At 50.2% G+C, this 18,360-nt stretch overlaps 4 protein-coding genes across 4 annotated transcripts; all 4 read left to right on the forward strand.

Moving 5' to 3' along the window:
- The first annotated feature begins 263 nt into the window (after positions 1 to 263).
- LOC117861891 (amino acid permease 3) lies at positions 264 to 2,290 on the forward strand. Its single transcript, XM_034745413.2, has one exon. It carries the CDS (start codon positions 830 to 832, stop codon positions 2,246 to 2,248), a length of 1,419 nt encoding a protein of 472 aa, XP_034601304.1. The 5' UTR covers positions 264 to 829; the 3' UTR covers positions 2,249 to 2,290.
- A 516-nt stretch (positions 2,291 to 2,806) lies between these two features.
- On the forward strand, positions 2,807 to 3,943 carry LOC117861892 (uncharacterized). The gene is made up of 2 exons (XM_034745414.1): positions 2,807 to 2,858; positions 2,964 to 3,943. The coding sequence occupies exons 1-2, from the start codon at positions 2,807 to 2,809 to the stop codon at positions 3,941 to 3,943; spliced, it is 1,032 nt and encodes a 343-aa protein (XP_034601305.1).
- A 1,676-nt stretch (positions 3,944 to 5,619) lies between these two features.
- Positions 5,620 to 6,511, forward strand: LOC117861893 (E3 ubiquitin-protein ligase RSL1). The gene is made up of 2 exons (XM_034745415.1): positions 5,620 to 6,233; positions 6,430 to 6,511. The coding sequence occupies exons 1-2, from the start codon at positions 5,620 to 5,622 to the stop codon at positions 6,509 to 6,511; spliced, it is 696 nt and encodes a 231-aa protein (XP_034601306.1).
- A 6,422-nt stretch (positions 6,512 to 12,933) lies between these two features.
- On the forward strand, positions 12,934 to 15,935 carry LOC117860288 (E3 ubiquitin-protein ligase RSL1). The gene is made up of 3 exons (XM_034743554.2): positions 12,934 to 13,663; positions 13,783 to 13,860; positions 15,614 to 15,935. The coding sequence occupies exons 1-2, from the start codon at positions 13,065 to 13,067 to the stop codon at positions 13,853 to 13,855; spliced, it is 672 nt and encodes a 223-aa protein (XP_034599445.1). The 5' UTR covers positions 12,934 to 13,064; the 3' UTR covers positions 13,856 to 13,860; positions 15,614 to 15,935.
- The last annotated feature ends 2,425 nt before the right edge of the window (positions 15,936 to 18,360 follow it).

Here is an 18,360-nt window from a genome sequence, read left to right on the forward strand (position 1 = left end):
ACTCGCCGAATATCTAGACTACTTGAAGACTGCTGCATTTGACTATGAAGCGCTTGGGGGCTTGACGGGGATAGATCCCCAATACCCGCAAGGAAGGAAGAAGTCAGACTCCTACTAGGATTCCCCTATAATTCGACTAGGACTCATACCGAGTACTCCTCCTTGTAATCCGACTAGTTCTCCTGCCCTTGGAGTATATAAAGGAGGGTAGGAGTACCTAGATCGGCAGCTCACCTAAGCTCACAAAACAACACAACACAACTCATCAATACAATCCACACATAGGACGTAGGGTATTACGCGATCTAGCGGTCCGAACCTGTCTAAATCGTGTTCCCCGCGTCACCATCGACTCCTTGATTCTCGGCGACACCCACCGCACAAAATACCACCTCGGGTACTCCCTAGGCGGGTTGCCAGTATAAAACACCGACAGCGGGAGCATGGCGTGATGAGCCTCGGGCGAGAGGAAGACGAAGAGAAGCGGTCGCGTGTAATGGGAAAGGATAAGAAGAAAGAGGGCGTGGATCCCGGTTGTCGGATCGAGATCCAACGGTGACCGAAGGTGATTGGCGCAAAGACAGTTTTCAATCTATTGAGGCCAGACACACCCTTTTCCAATAGTTTTCTTGCAAAGTCGACTTTCAAGAATTTGATACTCGTATTTGTAGATCATCATGTTTCTACAGCTGTGGGTCCAACAAGCATTCGACTTGGTCTCGGTGTGCTTTCCGACGCGGTATAGGACGCCGCCTCCATTTATGTCCCCGCAGCCTCTGCCTTCGAAGCACGCACCAATCACGCCCTCGTCACCGTGCAGCGCGGCGCGATGGTTGAAATCAAACCAGTTGAGGTGTCTCTCGAAGCCGGCAACCTGGCCGAGCACTCAGCGGCGCTCGACGACGACGGCCGCCCGCGGCGCACGGGGACGGTCCTCACGGCGAGCGCGCACATAGTCACCGCCGTCATCGGCTCCGGCGTTCTCTCGCTGCCCTGGGCGGTGGCACAGCTCGGCTGGGCGGCGGCCCCGCCGGTCATGCTCGTCTTCGGCGGCGTCATGTACTACACCTCCACGCTGCTCTCCGAGTGCTACCGCGCCGGGGACCCCGCCACCGGCCGGCGGAGCTACTCCTACATGGAGGCCGTCCGAGCTATCCTTGGCGGCGCCAAGGTCACCTTCTGCGGCGTGGTCCAGTACATCAACCTCGCCGCCATTGCCGTCGGGTACACCATCGCCGCTTCCATCAGCATGCAAGCCGTTGGGAGGGCCAACTGCTTCCACGCCAGGGGCCACGCCGACGCGTGCCGCACCTCCAGCGTGCCCTACATGATCGCCTTCGGGGCGGTGCAGGTCGCCTTCTCGCAGATCCCGAACTTCGATCAGATCAAATGGCTGTCCATCGTCGCCTCCGTCATGTCCTTCACCTACTCGGGCATCGGGCTCGGCCTCGCCGTCGCGCAGACCGTGGCGAACGGCGCGTTCCGGGGCACCCTCACCGGCGTCGCCGTCGGCGCGGGGCTCACCGTGATGCAGAAGGTCTGGCGCACGATGCAGGCGCTGGGCAACATCGCCTTCGCCTACTCCTTCTCCAACGTGCTCATCGAGATCCAGGACACCATCAAGGCGCCGCCGCCGTCGGAGGCGGCGGTGATGAAGAAGGCCACGGCGATCAGCATCGCGACCACGACGGCGTTCTACACGCTGTGCGGGTGCATGGGCTACGCGGCCTTCGGGAACGCCGCGCCGGACAACCTGCTCACGGGGTTCGGCTTCTACGAGCCCTTCTGGCTCGTCGACGTCGCCAACGCCGCCATCGTCGTCCACCTCGTCGGCGCGTACCAGGTGTTCTGCCAGCCCATCTTCGCCTTCGTGGAGAGACGGGCGGCCGCCGCGTGGCCGGAGAGCGCCTTCGTCTCCAAGGAGCTCCGAGTGGGGCCCTTCGCGCCCACCGCGCTCCGCCTGACGTCGCGATCGGTGTTCGTGTGCCTCGCCACGGTCGTCGCCATGGCGCTGCCCTTCTTCGGCAGCATCGTCGGTCTCATCGGCGCGTTCTCATTCTGGCCGCTCACCGTCTACTTCCCGATCGAGATGTACATCAAGCAGCGCGCCGTGACGCGCGGCAGCACCAAGTGGATCTGCCTCAAGGCGCTCGCCGTTGTGTGCCTCCTCGTGTCGATCGCCGCCGCAGCAGGGTCCATCGCCGGCTTCGTCAGCGCGTTCAAAGTTTTCCGGCCCTTCAGTGGCTAACCTCGCAAGGATACGTACGTGCGTGGCCGCGTGGAGCTCAGAGTTTGCATGTACCCGGAGGCTGGAGCAGCTTGTTGTTTAGTCCAGTCTTAATTCAAGACAAAAAACTTCTCATATGCTGGATTGACTTCTTACTTGTTCATCACCAAGATTGACTGTCCACATGAAGTTTAGGATTATCAGCAAGCCATAATAATAATTTCAAAAAATATGTTTTCCATCTCTTAAGTATCGCAAAAGATGTAAGTTTCGTTTATGTTTCGACTGTTGGAAATCACCATCATTTGAAGTACGCTAATTAAAAAGTTATAAATCAATGTTTGAGGCAAATATGACGATGAAAATTCACAATTGTTTCGCTTCCCTTGATTTTTCAAATTTGTTCTTGCAAAATTGATTTTCAAGAATTCGATACTCGTATTTGTAGATCACGCTTTTATACAATTGACCATACGAAAAATTTTAAGTTAAATGCCACACCTATATTTCGTGTAATTTAAATCGTCAATTCTAGTCATTTGGCTGGAAATTAGCACTTCCCTTTAAATGCAAACGGGAATGCGGGCCTCGAAACCAGCAGTAGCGATCCAAATTCCCACTCCGGCTAGCGGTTACCAAAACGACGTTCTGGCTTGCAAATTAACCCCCCGTACGTGCGCCTATTAAATCGGCCACTCCAGCGTGCGAACGGAACCGCCTTCCTTGCTGCCGCGAGCCTCGCACGACTTCTACTTCTCCGTCCTCGCCCACGGGCGAAACGACGACGACGACGACGACGAGCTCTTCCCGATATCCGACGAGAAGTACGCCGCGGAGCTCCAGCTGCAGGAGGTGATCATGTCCTCCGCCGTCGCGGCCACTGCGGGATCGTCCTCGTCCTCGCCACGTTGCAGCAGAACGGCTAGCAACAATGCCGCAGCAGCTCTGGCATCCTCGGCTCACGGCAAAGGTGAGTGCTCCTACGCCTCGTCGTCGTCCCGGCCGTCAACGCCCCTCGCCGCCGCCGCCGCGACGTCGCTCGTCTTCTGCAAGATCTGCATGGACGCGGTGCCGCCGTCGGACGCGCACCGCGCCGGCCGCGGCTGCGCGCACGCCTTCTGCGGCGGCTGCCTGGCGCGCTACGTCGGCGCCAAGATCCAGGAGCGGATCGCCGACATCCGGTGCCCCGAGGAGCGGTGCGGCGGCGCGCTGGACCCGGAGCTCTGCCAGGGCATCCTGCCCCGGGAGGTCTTCGAGCGGTGGGGCGCCGCGCTGTGCGAGGCCCTGCTGCTGGGGGCCAAGACGACCTACTGGCCCTACAAGGACTGCTCGGCGACGATGCTGGTGGACGGCGACGGCGACGTCCGCGACGTCGCGGAGGCGGAGTGCCCGAGCTGCCGGAGGCTCTTCTGTGCGCGGTGCGGCGTGGCGCCGTGGCACGCCGGCGTGACCTGCGCCGAGTACAAGAGGCTCGGGAAGGGGGACAGGGGCAAGGAGGACATGATGCTGCTCGAGATGGCCAAGGGGAGGAGGTGGAAGCGGTGCCCCAAGTGCGAGTACTTCGTGGAGAAATGCGATGGCTGCTTGCAAATTTTTGGAATCTTTGTTCGCGTTGAAAATTTGATGGGTATGAGATGTTGCAGGTGTGGCTTCGAGTTTTGCTATGGATGTGGCGGCACGTGGGGGATAACTCACTCTAGTTGCAGCACAGCGTGAGATGCGATGGAAGCAATCTGGAGTTATTCTAGGTGTTCTGAACTAGAAAGTCTCAAGTGTTTTAATCATATCTCGGGTATCATACTGATAATATCTCAAGCTAAACGTAGTGAATTCCATGATGCCATGTTTCGTCTGGTATAAACCTGATCACTGCTCATGTTTTTTTGCGTGTGTTCCAAAAAACTTGTTCATTTGTCTTAAATCTGAAAATTGCTCACTTGTTCTTTCGCCAACTCGAACTACACCTTCTCGCAGTAGATGGCGGAAATATCGTCTCTGCAGTTAGCAACGATCGTTAGCACATGCAAGTGACATGGCGCGAAATCATTTTTCCGATGTTCCACATGATCCGACTGTATTGTACCACAAACTAGGAGAATTGGTTGTGTTTCACTGAGGATCAAAGTGGCGGATTAAGAAATAAACTATTTTTTGGAACGTGCAAGGCAGCTCTTTCTGTGACAAACCCCTTGTAGTTCCGTTTCTTCTGAAATGGGAATGGGCAGAGCCTCGCGTCGGGCAAAAATTCGTAATGTTGCCACGGGTGTTGTCGAGTACATAAAAAGCGTCAGCTAGCAAATTATGAGTAGGAAAAAAAAAAAGCGACTATCCAACCAAATTTGAGACCTGCAATCCATTTCCAAGAATGACGCAGAGAGGCAGATTTATGCTTCGTCGTGTGCTAGTCTGAAGAAGAAACACCACATTCAAATAGAAAAGTAACTAAAGACCTTTGAATTAACAAATTATTACAAATCAACCCATATTTGCTAAGCGCTCTTCTCTACTCCTTTCGACAACAAAAGTTCAATCGGATGGCCAAAGAGAAATGAAAATGAAATAACTCACTTGCACCTCCTTTCTACAACAAAAACTCAGTCCGATGGCCGAGCCATATACTTGCAGGACAATGATGTAACGCTCCGCATTTTCACCACCGAGGTAAAAATGCCGACTTAAGAATAATTGCCCGACATAGCTAGCATTATCATGCTTTTTCTCGAATCATGGCCCCAAGCCAGCATTTTTACTTTAGCAGTAAAAAAAATTGAGACGTTACAAGTACGATATCACCATTTACAGAAATATAGCCTAGAAAAACAAAGTCAGCAGTGAAGCGTACAATTCATGGTTATTTCCTTGTATTTCTAATTGTCTTGGAAACTAAATTAGGGAACATCTGGTAGTCGTTTTTCTTTTTTTATTTCATTCTTTGCGAGTCGATTTTGTACATACATCTGTCTTTAATCTTCTTCTTACAAAATCGTGTGGCAAAGCTTTTCTTCCGTCCTTTCGGGAGGGACTATTTGGAATATATCCTCATATTTTTTGGGGAAATATTTTTTAGAAAGATATTTAATTTGTTTTGGAAATGAGAGATCCCTTGGATTAACCTTTTGATTTCTGCCGCTCCTTGGAAGCTTGCACTAATGTAAATATGAGGCCCTTCGTAATCGCAACTACTCCACCCAGAGATACGAACAGACTCCCATGTCCCATGATCCCCATCTCACCCTAAAAGTCGGCGGGCGGACGAGTGGACTCTTTAAGTTCTCGCATTTTTCCCAGGTAGTAAAAGATAATAAAGAGAAGACGGGCAGTCACCATTCACCAGCTCGAGAGATTTGCTTGTCTTGTCACCTATTCGGCTCTTCCCTCACTAGCCTACGGCAATGGCGGGAGCCGAGTCGGGGCAGCAGCAGCAGCACCACCCCTGTAGCATCTGCATGGAGCCCATGGCGCCTTCCGAGGCCCACCGCTGCGGCGCCGCCTGCGGGCACGCGTTCTGCCGCGCGTGCCTCTCCGGCCACGTCCGCGCCAAGGTCGAGGCCGGCACCGGCACCGGCGCCGTGGTGCGGTGCCCCGACCCGTCGTGCGCCGGGGCGGTCGACCCGGAGCTCTGCCGCGCGGCGCGGCCCCCCGACGTGTTCGAGCGCTGGTGCGCCGCGCTCTGCGAGTCCCTGTTCCCCGCCGCGCGGCGCACCTACTGCCCGTTCCCGGACTGCTCCGAGATGATGGTGGCGGACGGCGACGGCGACGGCGGTGGCGGCGCCGAGGGGTGCGTGACCCAGTCCGAGTGCCAGGTGTGCAGGCGGCTGTTCTGCGCGCGGTGCCGCGTGGCGCCGTGGCACGCCGGCGTGGCCTGCGACGAGTACCAGTGGCTCGCCATGGGGGACGGGGGCAGGGAGGACATGATGCTGTACGAGATGGCCGGGGCGATGAGCTGGAAGCGGTGCCCCAAATGCCAGTTCTTCGTCGACAAAATTGACGGCTGCGCACACATTAGATGCAGGGTACCGATTACAGACGAAAGAAATTTCCTTTCTCCTTTTTTTAAACAATAGCACATTTATAAAAACTGTGTTCTTTTAGCGTCACAGGATCATTCCTTTTGTTATCCTTGGCAAAGGATATATAATTGTTGATAAAGGCGAATTGTGAAACTTTGCAATGCAGTTCTGACTTTTGATGTTTGTGAAATTTTGCAGGTGTGGCTTCGAGTTTTGCTACCGGTGTGGAACAACATGGCGTTCGACTCATTGGCTGAGGGGGTGTTTGGTTTGAGTTGTTTATGCATAAGCAACTAAGAATAAGCTACATGTGGGATACCGCAAAGCTTCAAATATTTCGGTAGCAACAATTTGTTTTGTCAGAATGTCTAGAGCTAGATGTCAGCCATCAATTCTGTTGCACCTTCGAAGTGGTGGGATGATACAAGAGGAACAACCGATTATTATTAGACCAAGGATAATAGGTGAACGGGGGACGACGAAGGATGATAAGGAAATTTCATGTACTAATCCTTTCTATGCCATCTAAATTTAGGCTATCCTTTCGACGTCATCGGAAATTTAACTTCATCCCTTACATGCTATTACCGTCACATAACAGTTAAGTGAAGAAGGAAAAGATAATATTACCCCTAAAGGTTAGTACGAAGAGCATAATTGTTGCCCACACGAACTCGTTTAATCATTCATTTATCTTCACTAAAGATTAATGATATACTAAGTAAATCCAATATCCAATTAAAATGAGAGTGAACGTTTTCGTTTACCGGAATTAAATTTCACAGGCTGTAGCAGCTACCAAACGACACATGCAAGCATTTCACCATCCGAGCGTGGCTATAAGCATTCTAATCGCAAATAAAAACAAAGTCAGTGAACACCGCCATGGCGCCATCCATGTCTTGGTAGGCGGGCATATGCCTTTGTCGTTGTCGCTAGTCGTGACCGAGGCCTCCACAACCTCCGCGATAACCAACAGATACCATGCGAGCAAACGCGAGCAGATCCTGCGGGAGAGGACGCACGGCACCTGGTTTTTGGTCACGCCGGCAGAGGTGACGACGATGACGGAGCCGCCCCAGGCCCCGCAGACACGAACCAGCTCCGGATGCCCGGATAAGGTCGGATAGGGGTAAAAAACGGAAAAAACAATGTCCGATGGAAGTGTTTTAACGGCGTTAGGGTAATTTCATGAAAAAAATGATGATAATGGCATACAAGGGATGGAGTTAAATTTTTAGTGGCACTGAAGGATGATCTAAATTTTGATGGCATAGAAGGTTAAACTTCCAGTGGCATATAGGAATTTTCTCAACGATGATCGGGAAATCTACTCTTGTATCACCTATGACGGTTGCGAAATACTATAGATGAATGGAAAGCAAGCTTAAACATTTATTTTGAGCCTTACATTAGGCCAGTTTAAGTGCATGGTTTCATCGCACTGTTATCAAGAGTGTCATGTTATCTTTTCAATGAAATGAAACTATCACTCTCAATGCGCAGTTTCATTGCACATTTTCATAGATAGTCTGGACCATTTAATTCTTGCATTGTGTTATGGTGAAATGTGTCATGCCATGAAACTATAACATATTCAGTGCAAGTTTCATCGGGTTTCATGGGATGAAATTCTCCTCTCCTCTCTCCTCATAATTAACTGGCAAGTTAGCAGTTTTATTGATGTGTCATGAGATTTAATGCTCATGAAATCCCAATGACACTCCCATTGAGACTGACCTTATGATACTCCCTCCATCCTAAATTGTAAGTTGTTTTAGCATTTTTAGATTCATAGCTTTTACTATAGACATAATATATATTTACATAGTACAAATTATGTATTTAAAAAAAACTAAATGACCTGCAATTCGAGAAAATGGAGGAAGTACTTAAATTTGGCATGGGCAAGGTGGAGGTGAACCACATCCCACAAGTGTTTTCTTTAATTTCTATAAGAATTATATTCCCATTTGTAGCTGTGCATGGTACTAGTATTTTAGAAGAGAAGACTCTTTAGGAGATATTTACCTTTTCTTCTTCTAAATAATACAAATACAGCAAAGCTTTTGTGGTCCTTTCAAGAAAGCATGACGAAACAAGTAGACACTCTAGAGGGCATGTGTTCACTGACACGATTACCTTACTGTCGCTTGCTTGCAGCACATCAAAATTTATGCAAAAAGAACTTGGACTTGAACCGGTAAATACCCCCCAATTCCATTCCCTAAAAAAACTTCAGACTTTTAAAAAAATATGACGACATAAACATTAAGTGATCAAACTCGAATATATTATAGTATTTTGTTTGAAGGCCACGTCAGGAAGTAAGGATTTAAGTTAATTCTTTCTAAAGGTTCCAACCGGAACTAAAAGGTTCTCAAAAAATAAAAAAACTGCTCCCCCGTCCCTACTCTCATTGCCGCCCCCAGCTTCGCCTCGACCACGTACCACCTCCTTGAGCTCCAACACCACCACAGAGACAATCAAAACAATTAACACTTCACAAATTGAAGCAAGAAACGTATATTCTCATCTCACATGACCATCACACAAGTGAGAACACACAATCAATCAATTCACACAAGATCTGATTCACAACACATGAGTTCGATTTGATTCACAACATACGGAGGATTCACCAGCACAATCATAAATGAATCATTCACAAACAAATCACAAACTATAGAATCACTCACAAATGAAATATTCACCAGCTTCTCGTATCCAAAAGCTCCCCCGCTCACCATCTCGCCTGCACGCGCGCCGGTGGCGGCCGACGCCCTGGGGCCCGGCAGGGAAGGGCCTTCGCGCCGGCGGCGGCCGGGCCGCAGAGGCCCCGCGCGCCGGCGGCCAGGCGGCCCAACTGGGGAGGCCCCGCCCGGTGGCACATAGTGGAGGGAGGAGAGAGGAGGAGAGGGAGGAAAGGAAGCGGTGGAGGGAGGGAGAGAGAGAGGCCGGTGGTGGGTTGGGAAAGAGGATAAGGTAGTGGGGAGAGAGATGAGGCCGGGGTGATAAATTAAAGGTCGGTGCGGAGAGAGTCCATCGGGGGAATAAAAAAAAGAGATGATATAGTCCTGGTTGTTGGTTTCAACCGGGACTGAAGATGATCTTTAGTCCCGGTTGAAACCATCAACCGGGACTAAATGAGTGGCCTTTATTCTCAGTTCGTGTTACCAACCGGGACTAAATGGAGCTCTTAGTCCTGGTTGATATTACTGATCGGGACTAAAGAGCCTTCGTCGGAGCTAGTTTTTGGACCCGGGACTAAATCTCCTTTAGTCCCGGGTCCAAAAACAAATGGAACTTTTGTAGCTAGATGGAATATCATTTCTCTACCAGTGCGAGGGACCAGTGTCTTGTCTGGCTATTTCCGTGGCCGCCTGTCCCAGGTCCATAGCTACGGGCAACTGGACATTCGGTGGTCAGCCATCCAGGCAAACCAGCATGTAGGTGAGGGCAACGAACCAGCAACCCGCTACTAATTTCTGGATGCCCCGCCGGCGATGCTTGCAAGCATGTAGCCATGCTGCCATCCATGCACTCAGGGCTTGTTTGGTTGCAATCCTGGACCAGGCAGCTAGCACCAGGCAGCTAAATCCAACCGCAGGCACTAGAAATCGACGACCTGAGAAGTCCGCCTGGCCCAGGCAGCAAAATGCAGGCTTGAAGCAAACAAGCCCTCAACGTCCCTAGCCAGGACAAGGTGTATCCGTGAGGGCGATGGGAGCACCATGTTGTGGCAAGTGGCCACCATCGACGACTCAACGGATCTGAACATATGCGGCCTCCATCGGTGGGAGCTCATGCGGTGTGAGGAGAGATGGGGTTAGCTCATGCCCCTCCCCCCATGTTATTATAGCATAATCGGGATGCCACATGGACGTTTTAACTCAAGTTACAATCGTTTGGGAGTTATACGGTACAACAGTTAATTTTAGGATTTAATTATGCATTTTGTAAGTTTAGAGATCGAGATGACACAGGATCAAAGTTTAAGGATCGGTGGTGGACTTTTACTCCTTTTTTAAATCGATTTCTGGTTCAGGTTTTTGGTTGTTAACGATTTGAGCTGAGCTAACTCTTTAAGATGAGTTGGACTGAGCCGGCTCAGCTCGTTATGGAGCCTTAGCCAGATGCTGTCACTTTTCTTTAGAAAATACAACATGTAGGACGTGTTTGGTTACATGGCTTATATCTAGTCTGGTTAAGATTTAGCCATGGCCAGATAGGACCAGGCTGCATTAGTACACGGTCTTCATGTTTGGTTTGGCGGCTTAGGCTGGCCTGTTCATGTAAGCTCATATTTGGTTACATGGTTTGCGTGTGTGGTCACCTCCTCTTCGTTCTTGGTGAGTGTAACTCGGTCAGCCGCTCACACCATTCAGCGTGCAGCTTCAACTCATACTCGCCACGCACTCCTCCTCCATCTCCTCAGAGCACGGGGCAAGTACCGCCTCATGCTAGGCAACTATCCCTGGCGCTCGTGCCGGCCAGCGTGTTCAGCGAGAACGACGGCAGTACGGCACCATCTAGCGCCTCCTACATCACAACTTCCTCGCGAAACACTGCACCCGTCGCCTGAAGCTGTTCGTGCCCGCGTGCTGCTGGATGTGCTGCTTCCTAGTCCAATTTCCTCACCGTCCAATTTCCTCACGTTGCTTCAGTTTCCCCATCGAATTTTCCTTCTCTGATCCAATTTAATTAATCCAATTTGATATGAAGCAACAAATTTGCCCTCTGATCCAATTTACCCGATCCAATTTGATGTGAAGCTGGGTGCTTATCTAATTTCCAATCCAATTTCTACAGTCCAGTTTCATCCATCCGATTCCAGTTTTCCCGGTCCAAATTCTCTGATCCAATTTCATCCATCCGATTTGCTCCTGTATCCATCGGGTTGGTCCAAACATGCTTCTCCGGCCATCCGCAATGAGTAGAGGAATGAACGCGAGTCAGAATCAATCAGCAGCACGCACGGAAAGATGCAAATTTGGAGAGGTGGTGGAGGTCAACGGAGCACCTCGGTGACAGTGGTGTCGAGGAGCGTCGGGCGTCGTGAGGGATCAAGCACCTTGGCGGATGGCGGCATCGAGGCGCACCCGCTGCCGTGCTGATGGACCTGCCCTGCTATCGCTCAACGGTGAGAGCGCGGAGAGGTGAGGGGAATCGCCGCGGTGTGTGTACAGGCGCTCTGCCTAGCCTCGCTCAGCTACTACGCCCGATTCGAGCGTACTAGTGTGTACTAGTGTGTGATCTGGTTTGGTTGTTCTCTTTGCATGACCTGGTTTAGGTGTTCTCTTTGCGTTACGCTGGCCATCAAGCAATTACAAGCTGCATTAATTTAGCCTATTTAGGGATTTAGCCAGACAACTCACAATCGTAGTGCAGGATAAAGAATGGTCCCTCTCGTAACATAGGAATTTCTCATATTCTAAGACTATTTTATGTAAAAACATATATAATCCTAGAAGGATGTGGCTAAAATACGGCCATTCGTATTTTAGTACACCCTCGCGTCTCCACTTTCCCCGCCTCCTCTCCTTGACATCGCCGCCACCCTGCCCGTCTCCGACGGCGGGGCTACCGGATCCGTCACGCCGTCTTGACCATTCCCGTGCTAACTTGTCGCTGGTGCACGCCCCTGCCATCTCCACCGCCCAACCAGGGGTCCTCTACTACCCGGCTCCGGCGGCACCCGCGCCGCCTCCGCTCCCCACCATCTTGACTGCCACCACCGCCGAGTGGTGAGCCGCCTGAAGTCTCCTCTAAACCCGCAGGCCACGGGTAACCCCAACCCCCAACCTAAAACCCCAAACTCTAAGACTCGCCGGTGCCATTGCAGAAGAGCACCGGCCGTCCGTTTCAATCGACCAAAATACGCCCGGCCGTGTTTAAGGGGGCGTTTGGTTCCCTTTGCTTATTTTTAAGCAAGTGTCACATCAATGTTTAGATACTAATTAGGAGTATTAAATGTAGGCTATTTACAAAACCCATTACATAAGTGGAGGCTAAATAGCGAGATGAACCTATTAAGCCTAATTAATCCATCATTAGCAAATGTTTACTGTAGCAACACATTGTCAAATCATGGACTAATTAGGCTTAATAGATTCGTCTCGCCGTTTAGCCTCCACTTATATAATGGATTTTGTAAATAGTCTACGTTTAATACTCCTAATTAGTATCTAAACATTCGATGTGACGGGTGCTTAAAAATAAGCAAACCAACCAAACCAGGCCTAAGTCATTACCATCCTAGAAACTTGCCGACGGAGTCTTGGGAAAGATGGCTGGTCTTGTTGGAATGCCCTCTCACATCCCAACTGAAGAACTGAACTGATCTAAAGAAATCAACTGATTCGTATCCAATGCGAAAAGAAGACGTAGAGATTCGTTTCCTCTTTGCGTCCACGCAAGTATGTCAGGTTAAGACTTAATTAATTATTAATCTTTGTTTATACTATGAAATAAATGCAAAATTCATTTCTAAAATCCGGGTGTATTCCAAAGAGCCGATAAACATTTCGCATCGACTTTCGAAAGAAAGTAAAAGGAACTGACACTTGCGAACCAGCAGGCTTTTGCACTTCTCCTTCCCCTGGAAGCCTCCCAGCTCGGGAAAAGACGGAACTGCCCCTTCAAATCCAAACTGAACCAATTGACTCATTGACCAGAATCTGATCCTGCCAAAGAAGTCGCGGAGATTCTTCTCCTCTTCGTCAGTTTCCCAGCAGACAGAAAGGAACCGGCGGTGAGCCGGAGAGATTCCCGCCTGCGCACCAGCTCGCCGGAACCGTTGCCTCCCCTCCGCCGCCCACCGCAAAATGGCCGGAGCCGAGGGCGCGCAGCGCAACCACCCCTGCAGCATCTGCATGGAGCCCATGGCCCCCGCCGCGGCGCACCGCGGCGGCGCCGCCTGCGCGCACGCATTCTGCCGCGCGTGCCTGTCCGGCCACGTCCGCGCCAAGCTCGAGTCGGGCGGCGCCGCCGGAGGCGGCGTGGTGCGGTGCCCCGACGCGTCCTGCGCGGCCGCGCTCGACCCGGAGCTCTGCCGCGGGGCGCTCCCCTCCGAGGTCTTCGAGCGGTGGTGCCGCGCGCTCTGCGAGTCCCTGTTCCTCGGCGCGTGCCGCACCTACTGCCCGTTCCCGGACTGCTCCGAGATGATGGTGGCGGACGACGACGGCGGCGAGGAGTGCGTGACCCAGTCCGAGTGCCAGGGGTGCCGGCGGCTGTTCTGCGCGCGCTGCGGTGTGCCGTGGCACGCCGGCGTGTCCTGCGAGGAGTTCGCGCGGCTCGGCGAGGGGGAGCGCGCGCGGGAGGACCTGCTGCTCGTGGAGGCCGCCCGCGAGGGCAACTGGAAGCGCTGCCCGCGCTGCAGGTTCTACGTCGAGAAGTCCAGTGGCTGCCTGCACATTACCTGCAGGTGAGAAAGGCCTCTTTTGTCACAGCGCAGAAAACTAACCAAACTGATTGCCGTCGTTGTAACTTCGATCTACTTTGGTGTTTCGTATTACATTCAAGTTGCTTGATTCAATTGTGCAGATGCGGGTTTGAGTTCTGCTATGGATGCTCTAAGCCATGGGCGCTGATACATGACGACTGCCCTGGGGCTTGAAACAGGTGTGAATGATGCTAATTAATGTACTTTATCTGGTTTATCCTGGGGCATGAAACAGGTGTGGATGTTGCTAATTAGTCCATTACAACCATGGATCGTGTCCTTGTCTCTTCCTCTGATCTAGAGATGCTCTGGGGTCCATATGGCTTTGTTTGACATTAACTGACTAGTAATGCTCAGTGATTGTTTAGTATGCCTTGCTCTGTTTTGAGCTAAGTATGTAGCCCTCATAATTTTGTGATGTTATGTGTGCAATCAAATTATCTTAACAAAACTATTGTGTGCTAGTTCAATTAGCTGTTCTTGTTTAGTACTGCAATAAGAAATTATTAATACACGGAAATGCTTCTTTTATGGTGCTTTGTGCCTGTGCCGTGTAATGGGAACTTTTACCATTTCAGATATCATTTTTTGTTTCTGATTTCAGAGTAGCTCTTACTGTGGGCAGAGGGTGTTTAACTGTTCGATAAATGTCCAGTTGTTGTCTTATTTGTTTAGGCCTGTTTTCAGTATTTGGTTTTATACTTGACTGAGCAGTAGCGTTCAGTTTGTCAGTGGATTTGTGTGAGCTTTGCTTTAGTTGGGAAAGGTAACTTGCGCTGTAGACAAAAAACTTTATGCATATACTTGGTCTTCTTTGAGTTCTGCTTAAACTGAAGCTATTCAAATTTTGTGTAAATTAGTCTTGCGTAGTAACACCTGAAGAGCAACGAAGGGTTGTTGCTCAGTACTTCTCTTTTGGTACCTTATGGTCAGTCATATCCTCATTTCTATTATCCTTGCTGAATTCGAGACTTAGAGCTTGACAGATAAATTTAACGTCAATTTGTGTAGAATTGTTAGTTTTATTTATTTATTGGGTGATTCTCAGAACAACTGTTGGTAATTGCTATGTCATGCGAGTCCTTATTTTGATTACTTTATTCTTGGATTTACTATCAACTTACTGTTTAATCTTGTAAGCCAAGAACTTGTGAAATATGCTCATGTGCATATTATATTTTCTATTTCCTTATCAGCTGCTATGTATACCTTCAGGTACTAGTCTTGTGCACAGTCGCATTGCAAAGTTTGGAAATGGAAAAAGGAAATACAAATAACATTTCTGCCTAATTTCCATTGTTTTATTCTAACACTTGCATCTTGCTTACAAAAGTAGGTAGATCAAATATCCCATTGATGTGCTGTATTTTGTGCTCACACATGGAACGATGCCATTTGCCTATTAGACCCCTAACAAGTTCGTAATACTTGAGGAAAATAGTGTAATGAGAAGGGTTAGTATCTTGGGCTGGCATCAGGAGTGTATTTGTTTTTTGAACTGGACTATCAGGAGTGTATAAGGTCTCCATGAACCTTAAGATGGGTCCCACATGCGTCGAGGTATGGTTTTGTTATGTTTGAGATCAAGTCGGGGCTTTGAAGTGGGTCTCACTCAAAAAAAAAATCCCCCTGGCCACTGTTGGCAGCAAACCTTCCCCATGGTAGCTGGGGCAACATCCCAGCCATGGTTCATTTGTTCATTGCTTGAGGGCGGTCTCAAGATTGAGACTTGTCTTTAGTCTTATCTCTTTAAGGCTGGTGGTCGTTATGTATACGGCTGGCCTCAAGAATGTGGTCATCCTTAAGACTGGTGCCCTAAATGGTGCAAGTGCAACCCTGCTTCTTTTTATATTTAAGTTGGCATGCAGAGAATTAATAAACATATTACTAGTGTTACGTTGTACCTTATAGTTGCAGTTGGCATTTGATCAGGTCTGGCTTCATTTCTGCTGTAGCTCCGGGAAGCAATGGGAGCTGCTGCATGACGTCGGTTTCGAGCATGGAGTAGGTATGGATGTTGCTATCAGTAGGATTTCTCTGGACTCATGTAAACCATGAATCGTTGACACTCCACAGCCTCCTACAGAATTTTGGAAGGTTCTTCTCCTGTATGGGGTTGGTCTTAACAAACCTTCGTTGCATATGTGTGGTGCCATACACCTTTCTTTAATTTAAGCTAAGCTTGGCCGCGTTTGAAATTTTGCAATGCATTCCAAATGCGGGAAAATTGCCTTGATAAAACTATTCCACTGGAGTCCAACTGTCTAATGTTTGATAATGACATGAGGGGCTATATAGGTTTGTGATCCTTTTTAGTTTCCTCAGCCGTTTCAACTGAACAGAACGAGAATTGCCTCAGTATGGCTAGAAGAAACTCAGAAAGCACTGCAAAGCAATCTGATACACCTAGAAATTGGTCCTTTTTTTAGACCTCCCAGCATTTTTCTGGTGCCATAGGAACTTGAGGCTGGAAAGGAAAAGCTTTGATTCAATTCCAGTCTTGAGCTCATGACCGAGCTATAATGTCTGCAGGTAACAGTACCAGCGTTTGAGGCATGGAGCATGAAAGAGGTGTCTTGCAGTTGCAGCCTTGCAGGGCATCCCTAGCACCTACCTATACATACCGTGACCATATACGCAGTGAGGATTTTTCCTGAAATGTCCGCATTACTATCTGTTGTGGTTACATCAAAGCATCCAGATGCAAGGCAACCGTGGTCGGGGTTTGCATGGACCTAGCTGGCCGGTTCGTGCCTCGCACCTGGCAAGCACGATCCGGTTCATGAAACGACGGTCGCTCTCACCGGTAGATGGCGCCGCCGCAGGAAAAACTTCACGGAACTCCGGGTTCGTCAACGTCAATCCGGCACGTGACCTTCAAGATCGCCAAATGACCCGTGTTAACACCACGCAATTTGATTCACGTACGACGATGACGACTAGTATAGCGCATTATATCCTCTCTGTTGTGACGCAGAGGTCCATACGACCATACCATCCGCTAGTACGCCGGCACCGGCGCCGAGCCGCCGACGCGTCGTGACCCTTGTCCGGAGCGCGGTCGCCACATCCCACATCCACATGGCACCGCAGTGCTGCTGAAGGGTCTGTTGTAAAACAACGGACTTAGTATAGAAGGAAATGAGGACCGCAAGTCCTGGTCCTTGTCCGGTTGCTTGTGGACTCTTACCAAAACTCTAAGCTTAGTTCGGACTATATATATCGAAGGAGCACCCCTTGTTGTAATACATTGATACAGGAATAAAGGAAGCTCCACCTACATTGTGTCTTGTCTATTTGTTCTTAGGGGGTTTTTGGTTCCACAGACTAAAGTTTAGTCCCTGTCACATCGAATGTTTAGATACTAATTAGGAGGACTAAACATAAGCTAATTATAAAACCAATTGCAAGCTAATTATAAAACCAATTGCACAGATGGAGGCTAATTCGCGAGACGAATCTATTAAGCCTAATTAGTCCATAATTTAACAATGTGATGCTACAGTAAATATGTGCTAATCATGAATTAATTAGGCTTAATAGATTCGTCTCGTGAATTAGCCTCCATCTGTCCAATTGGTTTTGTAATTAGTCTATGTTTAATACTCTAATTAGTATCTAAACATTCGATGTGATAAGGACTGAACTTTAGTTCGTGGAACAAAACACCCCCTTATGCTTACCGTGAGAGGCGTGAGAGGGAGAAGATCCAACCGTTAATGACGTGTTTCACAATATGTTATCAGCACGACCGCTCTTCATCGACCACGCCGGAGGAGTCGCCATCAAGCTCGACGCCGGCGATCTCGCCACCATCCTCATCAATGACTACTTCGACGATGTCGACTACTACATCAACATCGGCAACGAACGGATCTACACCGACTCGAAATCAAGTAGGCATGTCTACGACCATGCCTAATGCCCTACACGGTATGTATCTATTGATAACTGCCCTATGCGGCAACACTACTACAGAAAGCGGTATCACCGCTGGCTCCGCATCCCGCTGGCCGCGCTCGGTTGCCCCGCCACCACGCCTTGTCCGTGCCGGCCGCGCCTCCCCCGCGACCCGCCGGCCACCCCTCATCCCGGCCGGCGGGTTGTGGGGAAGGTGCGGCCGGCGCGGACGAGGCACGACGGCAGGATGCGGAGCTGGGAGAGGGGCAGCAGAGGGAAGAAGGAGGAGGAGGAGGAGGGAAGACAGAGAGAGAGAGACCTAGGATCTCATCGCCACCACGCCTCGCCACGCCTTGCCCCGCTGCCGCTCCTCGCCTCAGGCACGAGGTGAGGGGCGAGCGAAGGGGGAGGAGAGGGGAGGCTGGGGAGGGAGAAGGAGGGGTCCGCTGTGGCGGAGGGAGGGAGGAGAGAGAGAGGGGTCGGTGGAGGGAAGAGAGAGGGAGGGGTCGTCGCCGGCCGCTAGGGAGAGCAAGGGAGAGATCGGGAGAGAGGGGGGAGAGGAGAAGAGAATAAGAGGGGGAGAGAGGGCGCCGGACGCACGCGAGAGGGGGGGAGACTTAACTAGATTGGATAAAAATTTTGGGTCCGTCTCTCCCTTCACCGCTGGTTTGTTATACGAGCCGGCAGTGATAGCTCGTAATACAAACCGGCGGTGATGGTATTTTTCATTGTCGGTTTGACGTCCCACAGCTCTATTTGCTATAGAATCGCTATATCAC

Source organism: Setaria viridis, chromosome 6 (assembly GCF_005286985.2).
Source record: "Setaria viridis chromosome 6, Setaria_viridis_v4.0, whole genome shotgun sequence".
NCBI lineage: Eukaryota > Viridiplantae > Streptophyta > Magnoliopsida > Poales > Poaceae > Setaria > Setaria viridis.

Bases quoted from the DNA above. Each gene is read 5' to 3' on its own strand.
- LOC117861893 (XM_034745415.1), top strand. From the start codon at position 5,620: ATGGCGGGAGCCGAGTCGGGGCAGCAGCAGCAGCACCACCCCTGTAGC. The intron at 6,234-6,429 runs ATGCAGGGTACC...GTTTGTGAAATT, and splicing joins GACGGCTGCGCACACATTAG to TTGCAGGTGTGGCTTCGAGT.
- LOC117861892 (XM_034745414.1), top strand. From the start codon at position 2,807: ATGCGGGCCTCGAAACCAGCAGTAGCGATCCAAATTCCCACTCCGGCT. The intron at 2,859-2,963 runs GTTACCAAAACG...TGCTGCCGCGAG, and splicing joins AATTCCCACTCCGGCTAGCG to CCTCGCACGACTTCTACTTC.
- LOC117860288 (XM_034743554.2), top strand. From the start codon at position 13,065: ATGGCCGGAGCCGAGGGCGCGCAGCGCAACCACCCCTGCAGCATCTGC. The intron at 13,664-13,782 runs GTGAGAAAGGCC...TCAATTGTGCAG, and splicing joins TGCCTGCACATTACCTGCAG to ATGCGGGTTTGAGTTCTGCT.
- LOC117861891 (XM_034745413.2), top strand. From the start codon at position 830: ATGGTTGAAATCAAACCAGTTGAGGTGTCTCTCGAAGCCGGCAACCTG.